Raw genomic sequence first — 13,406 nt, 5'->3', positions numbered from 1 at the left:
CTACAATAATTTTATGAGCCCCCCCCCCCTCCTCTCGTATAAGCCCTCCTCTCGAATAAGCCCCCGTCCAAAAATGTCAAAAATAATTAAGCCCTCAGGGGGCTAATTTGAGGATTTACGGTAATGCAGTATAGGCTGTCCGCCGTATTCTGTGAATCTTGCAATTAGTTTCGTTCTAATGAAAGGCATTTGCCCCCTACCCCGATTAGACGCTTATTTTTGAATAGGCAAAAGAAGGGAAAAGACCGCCTTTACAAGAAACGTAGAAAATTGACTGTGTTTACCTACCCTTTCAAGAAGCCCAATTTCTTCAACTGGTTCGATTAGGCTCGGGGATTAATGTAAAAAACATTTTTCTATATGCTAAGTGACACCAGTTCTTAGGTTTATTGCTTTGGTTATGCGCCAGAACGTCAGCAGTAACCTGCCGTTTATCCTTGAATCACCCCCTCTCTCGTATAAACTCTCTTACTAGCCTCCACCATGGAGAAGTTAAATTGTTAATAAGCCCCCACACTCGAACAGATCCCCAACCCCCACCAAAACATGCCTAGTTGTGCATCTCAATAACCCTGGAGGGATTAATCGAGTTACCATACAATGAAGAAAAAACCATGGTTTTAGCTCACAATCAGTCATATATTCAGCGGAAAATGATGGAGTAAAAAGATATGAAAACACTTGGATGATGTTTGTTCTGAAAAAAACTCCTTTAAAAAACATTTTACTAAAAAAGATTTAGGCACCAGTGTTCTAAAATTAAACCATTAAATATTAGCAATTTGCAACTATTGATGCACCATTCGAAAGGAAATGATAAATACAGAAACTCGTACCATGGTCGCTTGAAATAGCTAGAATGAAAAAACAAGTCTAACATATGAAAACAAATATTGATTGTTTCAATTTTCCATTCCTTACATAAACGGAGAAGTAGGCCAGAAAATATAAAATTGAACAAATGCAGTCAAAGAACCTATTTTTTCGGAATCGATACCCGCAAAAAATGATATGTACAATATCTAAACACGATCACCAACATACCATACAAACATTAAATATTTGATATAAAAATCTTTCCTCCAGAATGACGAGCATAAACAAGTCTTAATTTGTAACGACTTCCTCACGTTTTTTGCTCTAGATTTGTTTGGATGTATTTCTCAAGATCATCACAGTACCTAAAAACAAGTAAACAGCAGTAAGAAGGTGCCTCTGGATTCTTTGAATATTTCATTCGTAACACATCATGTTCAACTGCCAAGATATCAATTTAACCGCAAAGGTGACAAAAATCGACATACTCACATCGATAATCTGTGCTTATGTCGAACTTCGTTTAGCTTGGATCGCAGTAAACTTGGATGGATAAAACTAGCATCTTTTAAAGCGGCTAAAACGGAATCCTGCAGAGAAAACGCAAAATGAAAATTTGAAAATTAACTTTCAACAGTGTCTTTATTAGAAACAGCACATCCAATATCTGACAGAAAAATCTCACATGTAAGAACAACTTTCAAACACAGCTTGCTTAAGTTTTATGTGATGAGTTGAATCCAATACTCAAGGATCAGGCTCTTACAATAGGATCTAAACCAAGGCGAGAAAATGAAAGGAAAGTAAACCATTGAAACATGAAGGCGATCAATTCAGTAAAACAATTCTTTGTTCTGAAAATCAAAATTCAACTTTTGCGTCTCCTAACAGTCATTAGCAATACGTTTTTCAAAAAATATGATAAATAATATATTTTCTTGCTCAAACGACATCACATCCCACACCCACTTTACCTTACCAGTTGATTTCATTATCAATTTAACTTATCATAGCTCTGTTTACAACAACTTCAGATTACATGAAAAACGTTTATTGACACACCGGTTTAATTTACTTCTCAGTGACTGAATCAATGAAAGAATTTATGAATGGATGATTGGATGAAACCCTTTGTAAGGGACATACTTAGGATATCATGCTAAAATGGTGGTAATAAAGCCGAGCAAGATTATGATTTTTGATGGGTACGAAAAATGTAATTTTGGGTCGTAAGTTCTAAGCAATCAAAGTTGATTTATCCAGTATTTTAAAGTAATAGCGAGGAAGGAACAAAAATTACAAATGTTGAGCATTAGCAAGAAAATACTACTTGAAATTATACATATAGCAAACAGCTTTTAATTGAAATCAAAAGGCTTATATATGCTTGAAATAACAGCGGATGACAAACTGACCTGTATTGCTTTATCTGGGTCATCGAGGTGGATTAAAAGTCCTTTGAACATTGCTTCTAAGTGTGGCCTATAGAAATCTGCATCGTAGTTACTAAAACACCTGAATGGAAAGAAAGGCGAGGCATAGTCATAATGTTGATTTATTAAAATATGAAATACGTTTGCAATGATATCAGATCTTCAATTTACTCTATATATATAATTAATAATATTTAAGAATAAAACTGCCCTTGAAACTAACTAAGACTTTTAGATAAGATAACCTTTAGAGTACACCCTATTGAAATTTTTCCAGGTCTTCGACATCAAGAAGTGTAATTTTTTAGAGACCTGTGTTTTCCAATGATTCTAAAAATTGAAATTTTTCCAGGTTTTCGTCATCAAGAAGTGCAATTTTTTAGTGATCTGTGTTTTCCAATGGTTTTAAAAATAATTCTTCAAATAAGACCTCAAATAAGAACAAAAATTTCATACTTGAAGTAAGATGAAAAAGCTCTTGTGGTTAGCATCCTTATTTCTTCGTTGCTGTCATCCATTCTTTTCAGAAGCTCTGGATATATCTTGTTCAGCCGTTCAGCTAAAGGAAAAAGACTGATAAAGATAGCTGCATAAAAACTAACCCACTTTCCCCCTAGTTCAATACACATTTCTACATTATGCACATTTATGTTAAGTTGATGATAAGATACTTGTTGGGATAAACATTTGTCAATTTAAAGGGCAAACAAAGATTGATATGTGAAAAACCGATTCCATGCTGGAGGGGCCACTAGGACATTTGAATTGGAATGACAAAGCACTATGAAAATAAATCTGATTTTTAATGAGTCCAAGATTTAGCAACTTCATACAAGCTAGATGCTTAATTTTCACTATCAAGGTGAAAAGGAAGGTGCTTTTTTCTTCAATGAATAATGTTAAAGTCACCATATGAATACGAAACAATTAACAAAGAAGTCGCTTGCTAGTGATCACGTGACGCAGGTTTTTGATTAAAATCACGTGGTAGCATTTAGAAAAAGGAAGATGTAAACATACCATCAAATGAATCTTTGCATTCACAAAGCAGCTTGAGGAGAGTCTTGCAAGTTACCATTCGAGTCGTTTGGTTGTCATCATCAAGGCAAGATATAATCTGCAATGAGAAATATCAAATCGCTATAATTTCTATAGCGATTAAGAGTAATTCATGAAGTCAACTATTTTTTCTCCCAAGCTAAATTCATTCATATTTTTGCACATGTTAATCACAGACGTGCAAACAAGCAGATACTTACGAGGAGTTGTTATATTTCGAAAATTACTCTATAGATTGAAAATACTTTAACACCAAAGCACATGACAAAGATGTCAAGCAAAAAAGTGCCAAAAGCTATTTCAAAACGGGCTGTTCTGAATACACACAAAGCCTATTTTTGGTTCGCCATTATTCATTGGTGTTATACCTGAATAAGCATGTCCGAAAACACTTCGTTGATGTGTTCCGTCCTGATCACATGACCCTGCAGAAGGGACCAAAAGCAAGACATCGCAGCAGCCCGCACTGCAGCAGCAACTCTGTAAGCAAAAATAGAGTGCCCTTATATTCTTTCATGGGTCATTTTTTATGAAATGCAAGAGATACTTTGTGTCAGCATACACGAAAATTTGCTGCGATGTCGCAATTATTTGCAGTAAATGATGAATAACTGATAAAAGAATGATGCAGTCATGTGATTACTTCTGTACTACTGTCTAGCTTTCTGTAAAATATCGATGAAACAAGAAGTTTAATAGAAATTTTTAAAAAAACTTTAAAAATTGAACTGTGTCTTGATGAAGGTAAAAACTTTAAGTCTAATCTAAACCGAAAACAAACTGAACTGATGTAACAAAAACACGTGTTGTTCACTGTAGATGTTTTTCGTACAAAAAGGCATGCAAACATTAAATTCACTTTCAGTTTCAGAAATCCCCTTCGAATTATCATTACTAATAATGGTACATGAAAAAAGGTCCTCTGTAAGTTTTCTTTTCGTAATTCATCCATATATATTGCTACGATATGCATATTCCAAATGAAACGGATATCGATAGCAAGTATATGTTTATGTGTAGGCTAAATGCTTATTGTGAAAGAATACAAACACAAACTGCTTACCTCCCAGCGTGCCAAATACAGTTAGGCAGAACAGCTTCCTTCAGCAGCGTAACGCAGAAAGGCTGAAGCGATTCGATGACGTCATTATCATCTCTGACACCAGTAACAATTCTTGATAGCAATGAAAACATCCTAGAATAAAACAGAACGTGAGACTAACAAAAGGCTAGTAAGGAGAGCCTTTCAACAAGAAAGTGATATAGGCTGAAAATTGCTATCTGCAGGATGCTTATTTCATTTAAATGCAGATTTAATATCACAAAGCAAAACCACCAGTTATGGGGATCTGCCAACAAGGAACAGCTCCAAATTATTCTGGATAAAACAACGAATATTTTTCCAAAAATTCATTTTCTATGGCGGTTTTTCCTTGTTGACGTAGCCTGCGATTAAAAGAAACCTCCCTTCAACAGAGTCCTACATGTCAATCCGGTCCTACATGTGTGGAGGTTTACATAATTCAATGCATCAAACGAGGCTTTAGACAAGACCAAATTAAAATATCGACACCAACCAGCAAATTTACCATATAAGTACGAGCAGTTGAGTTTCTAGTATTTTAAAACATACTTGGGTTTAAATGATTATTCATGTCACTTAGTAGGCAATATTTTTGGTTAATTTGGCTCTGCGATTTGTTTCAATCTAATCAGCTTGTAATACTGTTTTGGAAAATGAAACTGAAATTATTCGCTGTCATTTTATTTGTTTCTCACCAGAACTCAACCAAATTGAATGCATCTTCTTCAAATTTTACATTTTTGCCAGGAAAAACCAGGAAAAAAAGAATTAAACAGCAAAAAAAATATTTACTTTAGTTTTAGTTCTGGGTCTTTGGTCGGTCGAAGATTCGTTAGAAAAATTTCCATCGACTGGTTGAGCATGGAAGGGAAAGCTTTGTGAGACAATGTCAGCAGCATGTCGAATTTAAGGCGTTCTGGAGAGCTGCCAGTCCACAATTCCGCATTTTCCTGGATGAAAAATTGCATCGTGTTTGAAAACTTACAATAAGCCTAGCATAAAAATGACCATAATTTTCTACAGTCGGTAGGAAACATGAAATAACATTGTAGAATACAAAATTTATTGAAAATATTAACTGAAGGAATCTTCCTATAAAAATTATTGCTCGAAATCATCACAGATAATATTGCATAGATAACTATAAAATAAATCTATTGGTCCATTCAATTCTTTATAAAGTGAAATGAAAAAGGAAATTAATGGCAAGAAATAAAAAACATCATTGCTACCTGTAAACTCGTTAAAATTCCATAGCCATGTTCTTCCACAATACGATCAACAGTTCCCAAACTCCTTAGTTGGGCGAGTTTTTCGAGATTTGCCCTGGCCTAAAAACAGTCGCAGAAATTCATGTTAATTCTAGAGTCTGTTTCATTCTGTTAAGCAAAACAAACAACCATGAATGAAAAATGACATTATCAATTTACTTCCCTCTTCAATGCAGTAAAAAAAGCTTATGGCCTTTAATTGATTAAAATATTTAATCAATTACAAGCTAGAACATAAAACACAGGAAAATGAGACATTAGATATTTTGATCGTAAAATAAAACTGACGAGTATCGTTTACCTCTTTCATAATATTTGGATCAGATGCCATTGACATGATGTTAAGTAAAATATCAAACAGCATAAAGCTAAGGTTTGAGAAATCCAGCCCAGGTTTTGACAAAACTGCAGCAACGAGTGCATTTAATTCCTGGTGCAGCTCTCTTGTTACCGTTATGCTGACGTCAGGTGATGAGATAACTGCGCAAATTTCCTAGGTAAAACAGAACGCAAAATATGAATCATGTCATAATACACGCGCCTATGCTTTTCAAGCTGATTTTGTGGTGGAAATCTTTTACAAGAAAGGAAAGTCTTGTTTAGTATCATTCATGCATACTTTTGACCTAGTCTTGTCCTTATTTGAATGTAATTTGAGCCATCACTCAGCATACACAAGTTTAAAAATGGATGACGAAGAATACTACAAGGTAAAATCTGAAAACCACAACTCACGTTGGATGCATAAATAATATAAAGAGAGTCATAGATTTTTATTTGATGACAGCAAAAGAAAAAAAATAATAAAAAAACCAAGAAATTTTATTTTATTATATAACTTAAGTATTTTTATATAGGATGATTCTGAATGACAAAAAACGATAGACTTATTGATTATTAATGAAGGATTAATCGATGGAAACAACACGGGGAAAGATAGAGAACTTAACATGATAAATGAGTGGGTTGCCTGGCGCGTGAAATGTTCAAAATATCTTAAATTGATCCAAAAGGGTAGCAAACGAACAAAGGGTTCCAGCTAATGGCCTTGTAGCCGTTTTGGCTCAGTAGAGAATAATCAAATTGCAGTGAATTATCTCACAAAGAAGCTTATATATATAATATCGAAAATACCTTGAGCTCTTTGTTCAAAAGCTCTGATACAGCACCACGAATGAGAGATGCCAAGACGGCAACGGCATTAGAGCACGATACTGCATTTGCGGTCGATACTGACTGTAAATGTGTGAGGACTAGTTTGAAGTAAATGCCTGGTTCGACGTACAGGCCAACCAACTCCGCACTGCATCTGGCCTAAAATCAAAAATGTTCTTAGATATCCATAAATCGGATTATGAATTCTAATAACATATTCCATATGTAGAGTTAGAATGAAACTTAGATGTGAACATACGGCTTAAGAATAAATGTTCAGAATATTTCGAAGTAAACATTTAAGAAGCAACATATAAAATAACTTTCAGGGGCTTTGAATTAACGAATAGCAGATTTATTAACAAAAACAGGATTGGAGGATAGTTGTTAATACCTAGGCAAAATTCATATTTGTTGAATACTCAGCTTAGCAAAATGCTATCAAATTTGCAAAATCTTGTGTATCAAAAGACTGCATGCTAAAGCGTTTGTTAGTTAGAATATATCTAATTTAAACAACTGCCAAAAACTGCCAAAAGTTATCTAATTTAAAACTTTGATTTCATTAAAAGACGAACAAGTCTCCTTTACTACTAATTTTAGGCTTTAATCGGGAAGAGAAAGCTCCTGATACACGCTGAATACGATATACTAACATAAGTAAGCTATGAATTTGCAATATACGACAAATAATTGATTGGCTAATCGCAGTGGTTGATGAAGTGATTTAATTGAAAAGGGAATTAGGGAACCTCTCTTCCAACAGCCTCTTCTTCATCACGGATGCATTTATAAAGACCTTGAAGTAGAGGCTCCAGATGCATGGTAATGTGGTCTTCTGCGTAGAAAATTAAATGATACAGTAGCTGCGAAGCCTAAAAGATGAAAAAAGCCCTTAGATAATCAGAAAAAAAGAAAGCTTGCAAAAATTATACAATGGGCAAAAGCTGTCAGTCATTTGATTACCAGACACAACTACGAAAGGAGCAAGGAAGAAAGGGGAACAGCTTTTAAATGCTTTGAATACATTTGTGTTAAGAAATGTATATTGGCTCTCTCCTCTTTCATGAAAGACTTCTGCTCCTTTTTTAATTGTAGCTAACTAAGTTTATATATGGATTATAAATTGCTACATGGTTTCTAAGCATTCCAACGTTTTCTGTGGTATCGTCTTGTGAACTGGTCTCTTGAGAATTAATAAAAAACAATTGAGGAATGCCTAAATTAGGATTGCAAGTGCTGAAAAATACCTACTTTAATTCGAGTTTCAACAACCCAATCGGTAAGGTCTCCGAGAACGGCTGGAAGAATTTTTGAGAAGTTTCGCTGCACGAGCTCTCTACAACCGAGAGAGGGTCTTTCCCCAGCTGAAAAATAGAAAGTGACAATTTTGCCAAGAAGAAACAATTGATGGATTCAAGCTTTGTGTAGATGATTGTCAATATAGCACGGGGAATATTGAGTAAATAAAGGGGAAAGGGTGACAGAAATGAAGGATCAAGAGGTGTTGCATCACAAAAGGCTGAATATGGTCATACGTAGCGACGCAGTATGAATAATATCTAAATCCAGACATCAATCAATATTGGAAAACATCAAGCCGCCCTACTTACGATGAACATTTTCAAAATGCTTCACAACGTGGAAATCGAGCTTCTCTTTTAAGTCATTTTCGTTTTCGGCCTCGTATTGCTGGCCTGCCTGTAATTAAATAAAGAGTGTTTACACGGCGAAAAGTACGAAGAACCTAAAAAACAAAATATGATTGAGAAACACATTATTGATTAAAACCATTTTAATATTTATTATCTAGCCATCTTCATATTTCTGGCATCTCCAAGTTGACAATTTAAGCAAATCTTGCAGCGTATACAAAGAGGGTTAAAATATCGAATAAAACGAGTGGTTTTACTTTGCAAATTAAGGTCAAATTCAGCTAAATGGTAAGATGAAAATCAAGAAATTAAAATAGATTAAATGGCTGAAAAACCTTGTTGCTATTAATGTTTCAAACAATCATTTTGTGGCAACTTAAAAATGGCTTTGAAAAAAAACGAAAATTTCGAATCATACTTCAGAACATAGACCGAAAACCCTACGCTAGGAAATATATATACCCAGTTGTGGATCGAAATAGGTCAATCAGCAACGCGAGCACATGACTGCTGGCTGCCCAATGAGGTTGCCCAATCAGTGCAGTCTTGCCCATTAATGTTTCCGAACACAACAGATTTGATTGGAGGCGAGCACGAAAAGTATGAGTCAACAGCCATATGTGCACTGTGCTTCTCTAGAGTCAGAAATATCATACCTGGTCGAAGAGATCTTTACTTTTTGCTTTGATGTCGGTCATCTCATCAGACAATCCAGTTAACAAGAGAGGTAGAAGCTTGTGAAAAAACGAGTATCTAAAGAAAATAACCATAATACTAGCAACAGTCCGAGTGAAATTGAGCAAATAAACACACTTAAAAATTGAGCAAATAAAACGAAACAATTCATTTTCTGACTTTTTTATCTATTAAAAAACAAAACGTCCTCGCATGTATCCAATTTAAAACCAATACTCTAGATCTTCAGTCATTTAAAAAATAAGCAGACTTCTTGAAAAAATTACCAGACAGCTTAAAGACCTTGAGAGCTTGTCAATGTCATACCTGTCACGTAGATTTAAAAGCCAATCACCGATTATATTTGTGACCATCATACGAACAGGAGGTGAATGATCGAATGTTCTTTGTGCGATGTGTGATATGACATTATCTACTTCTTTGCCACTGGTGCCTTTTATGACAACGCCAATGGTCTGTGAAAAGAAAACAATAGCTGAACTAAGATCCTGCTAATATCATCGGTTCATCAGTAACACAATTAAGGTTGACCAATTAATGCTCTGTGATTAGCATCCTTTAAGACTTGATAAAAAATTTCTTGAAAATATATTTTTCAGACATTGACCTGTAGCTTTTCAATTTTTATTCTCATTCAACGATACTTTATACTTAAGCATCGATACATTTAAAATTTAGGTAAAATTGCAGTTATTCGTCACCGTTCATTTCAATTCGCATGATTTTGTGGCTTACCTGCAGGCAAACAGATCTCACTTTGTGATGCTGATGGCTGACTGAAACAACCAACGGTCGAACGAGAACCTCGCCATGAAAATAAAACTTTTCCGGAACAACAGAAGACAATTTATTGACACAGCTACAACTTTCCTGGAAAAATTAACAAAATATCAATACCTACAGAGAGCATTCAATAGTAGCAATCAATAAATAAGTAATAATTAAGATGTAGCTGTCTTATAAATAACATTAGCATTAAATTGTGACTGGCAGCTTACGACTTCTGCACATGTTCTTTGCAGCCAAAACGTTTTGCTAGATCAAATAAATTTCAGTTTCAGTTCTTGCTGACAAAATATTTAAGTACAACTAATAATGCATAAAAAATCAGCTAAATATAAATTAAACAATTCATATACATAGACACTAAAAACTACAATGTACACTGAATAATCTAAAAAGGGATATAGAACAATAAAAAATGATGTACTTAGCAATGAAAACCAAGTATTCTTGATATAAAAGAAAGAAAAGATCCCTCTTGGACTAACCTTTTTCACTTCGGGAAACGGATCCAATATTGTAGCTGTTAAAATTTGAATGATATCTTTTACATATGGATCTAAATGGTCTTTGCAGGCAGTGATAATACAGTTAAGTGATTGCATTTGTAGCAGTCTTATCTCTTCAGTAGTTTCAATTATCTCTTGTCCCCCAAGTCGATCGGTCAACACTGCAATTATGTAAGGTAAATGGCTCCAAGGCTCAGGAATAGTCTTGATAAACCTTGAAGAAAGAAAATAAGCAGCTTAGATAAAGTCAATAAATCATTAAGAAAAAAAATTTGTATTGATTCAGATTTCTAATAACCCTTGCTTTGAGACAGGAAAATGATAAATAGTCTATCAAAAAAAGTCTATCTTTAATATATGTAAGAAAGCATTTGCCTGTTCTTCAATTGAATTATCTTAAAATCAAAATAAACAGCTAATCCAAACTTAATCAAAATAAAATAACACTTTGGCAGTGCAGAATTTAAAAAAAAAGATCAATATTCTAATGTTCTATACATCAGAGCAACAGCTTTAGTTTATTTCAAAATGCTTGCCACATGATAAGCTATTTTTATTTTACATTTTTTCAAGTACTTTTCATTGTTGTTTCATTACACCACATCAAAAAATATGTAACAATAACATATGAAAAACTACAAAAAGAATAACAAACTTAAAACTCACTCTGTAATCATGTTTATGGAAAGTTCTCTACATCTATCAACTGGAAATGAATAGAGACTTAGCAAGGGCTTGCAGACCTCAGCGAACACTTTATCTAATTCAACAGCTGAAAAGGCATTAATCTGGAAAATCTCTTTCTGCAGTTTCTCTAATGCCCTTCTTCTTGTCATTTTGTTTCCATCAGACAAACAATTTATATCCCTCTGGATACTCTGAAAAATTGGATATGTAATATGATGGACAAAAATACCAACTTCTTTTTATCTTCAAAAACTGTCAAATAACAACTGCCTTGAAATGAATATTCATTATAAACTTTAAATTAATATGAATATTTTCAATTCTTGAAAATAATTATTGTTTACCAGTTTTTCATAAAGTGCTTGAGCCAGTATATGTAAAACCATATGAAAGCATGAAACTTGAAGTAGTAACTAAGAACCATCCTGTTCTATATATTAAATAGAGTATTTTCATGTCTTGACATCTAGTTTACAAGGTACTCCAATACTTCGACTTCAGTTTTACTAAACTTAAAAAACATGTGAACAGCCAAGTTCAAACAAATCTTTCATATTATTTTGCTAAAACAGAAAAAATTTACCTAACAACCAGTTTTTCTTTGGGATGAATGTGGAAACAATTATTCCTTACACATGATTAATAGACACATTCAAAATTTAATAATGTTTAAAAAAGGAAAAGAAACTGATTTGAAACATAACTTAAACCAAAACTAAATGTCCTTTTCACAACACAAATGCAGGAATCTTGGTAATGCATATAAGAGTTCAAGATTTTTAAAACTCTCATCAAATAATGTATCTCCTTTCACTCACTATCCATCCTTAGAAAACCTAAAACTTTCCTTCCATGTCTATATAAAGTTAAGATATTTTTGTTCACATAACTTATTTTCTAACTAAGTGCTGAATGGTACGCGGTAAATTAATAGGGAAATTAACTGTGTCTGTTGCTTAATTGGTATGACCTTGGTAGAGTAATAGACCATGATTATGGAAAGTGATTATGATCAATAAAATCATACCATGTTTTACTTCAAGACTATCTGCATTCAACATCCCAGGCGTGCAATAGCTAACATCACAAATATCACATATCATAGAATGAAAAATCTCTGAACTAACCATTACAAGCTATTGAGAACCCTCATGCCTTTTTATTCAAAACACCAGCAGAAATAAGTTTTTTACATTTGGGGAAAGTAGCAAGATCTACCCTTACTATCAAGGAAGAACCACTATATTTCCATGTAATAGCTCTTAATGTATCAATGTTTTGGAAGAAGCAGGGCCACCTTCAAAAACAGCTGATACTAAAGAGACAGCCTTACTAAACATTCCACCTTCGACGTAGGGTTTACAACGAATGTTACTTGGGTGTCATAGTTTCCTGAGAGGCATACCCAAATAAAGCACTTTTTGTATTGTTAAGTTGCCACTGCTAGTTTTCAAGTCCATAGATTCCAATCCATATCATACTGCGGCTTAATTGAAAATAAAATTAAATGGAAGAATATAAAATATCATCATAGTTGAAAAAGTAAAACTTTTAATCGCATTTTACCTGCAGAAACGACTTAACTTTCTCGTTCTCTGTGTCACATAGGTCAGCCATTTTGATTTCTCTTCGAGCATTAAGCCTCATATCGGTGTTTCAGTCTCTTTTCCGGAAAATTCGATGGTCACCATAGAGACAGAAATATTCTTAGCAACCAAGGAACACTATCCCTCAGAAGGAGGGTGGCGCTTAGAGTTGTGCATCAAATAAGTTATTTTCGTCTAAAATGAGTAAGGACACAAAACGTAAGGTGATAAACAGAGTTTTGAAAGCTAGATCAGATCAAAACCTGGCTTTAGATAAAATTTCGGTATGTTCCAAAATTTGTTCTGCTAAGCTAATTTCTGTCTTTCTTCGACTTTTTGGCAAACCAATTAGGCTTCGAAAAATTATCTGTCACTTAAGTATCTGTCATTCTTACTTATGTGACAGATTCTAAAATTTGAATCGGGATATCTGCCTGCATTTAAACTACCAAGCCTGCTTAGCATTTCATCTCGCTTTTCTGGCTGTCTTAGATAAGCAGATATTTTAGGTTAAAAAAATTGGCACAGTCAAAGCAAGCTTTTAATTATTAGAAATCAGGACACATTTTCCAGGAACTGCTAAGATAGCACCTGCATAACAATAATCACCTCTCACTACACTCACAAGGAAAGTCTATTTGCTTCAGAAAAGCAAACTTGTGCTTTTTCCGC

The 13,406-nt window shown here is 34.0% G+C and overlaps 1 protein-coding gene across 1 annotated transcript; it reads right to left on the bottom strand.

Annotated features, from left to right (window-relative positions):
• Positions 1 to 51: 51 nt before the first annotated feature.
• LOC135693718 (dynein axonemal assembly factor 5) lies at positions 52 to 13,331 on the bottom strand. Its single transcript, XM_065212263.2, has 20 exons — positions 12,715 to 13,331; positions 11,128 to 11,339; positions 10,441 to 10,675; positions 9,905 to 10,039; positions 9,476 to 9,624; positions 9,130 to 9,226; positions 8,432 to 8,519; positions 8,073 to 8,185; positions 7,571 to 7,693; positions 6,798 to 6,977; positions 5,965 to 6,156; positions 5,625 to 5,723; positions 5,185 to 5,342; positions 4,372 to 4,503; positions 3,677 to 3,788; positions 3,270 to 3,366; positions 2,706 to 2,808; positions 2,232 to 2,331; positions 1,309 to 1,406; positions 52 to 1,181 (listed from the first exon to the last, which is right to left on the bottom strand). Exons 1-20 carry the CDS (start codon positions 12,793 to 12,795, stop codon positions 1,127 to 1,129), a joined length of 2,559 nt encoding a protein of 852 aa, XP_065068335.2. The 5' UTR covers positions 12,796 to 13,331; the 3' UTR covers positions 52 to 1,126.
• Between the last annotated feature and the right edge of the window lie 75 nt (positions 13,332 to 13,406).

This window comes from Rhopilema esculentum, chromosome 11, assembly GCF_057945365.1.
Source record: "Rhopilema esculentum isolate cy_ngs chromosome 11, ASM5794536v1, whole genome shotgun sequence".
Classification (NCBI taxonomy): domain Eukaryota; kingdom Metazoa; phylum Cnidaria; class Scyphozoa; order Rhizostomeae; family Rhizostomatidae; genus Rhopilema; species Rhopilema esculentum.
The sequence above is the reverse complement of the archived record's forward strand: the minus strand, read 5'-3'. Positions and strand labels throughout refer to the sequence as shown.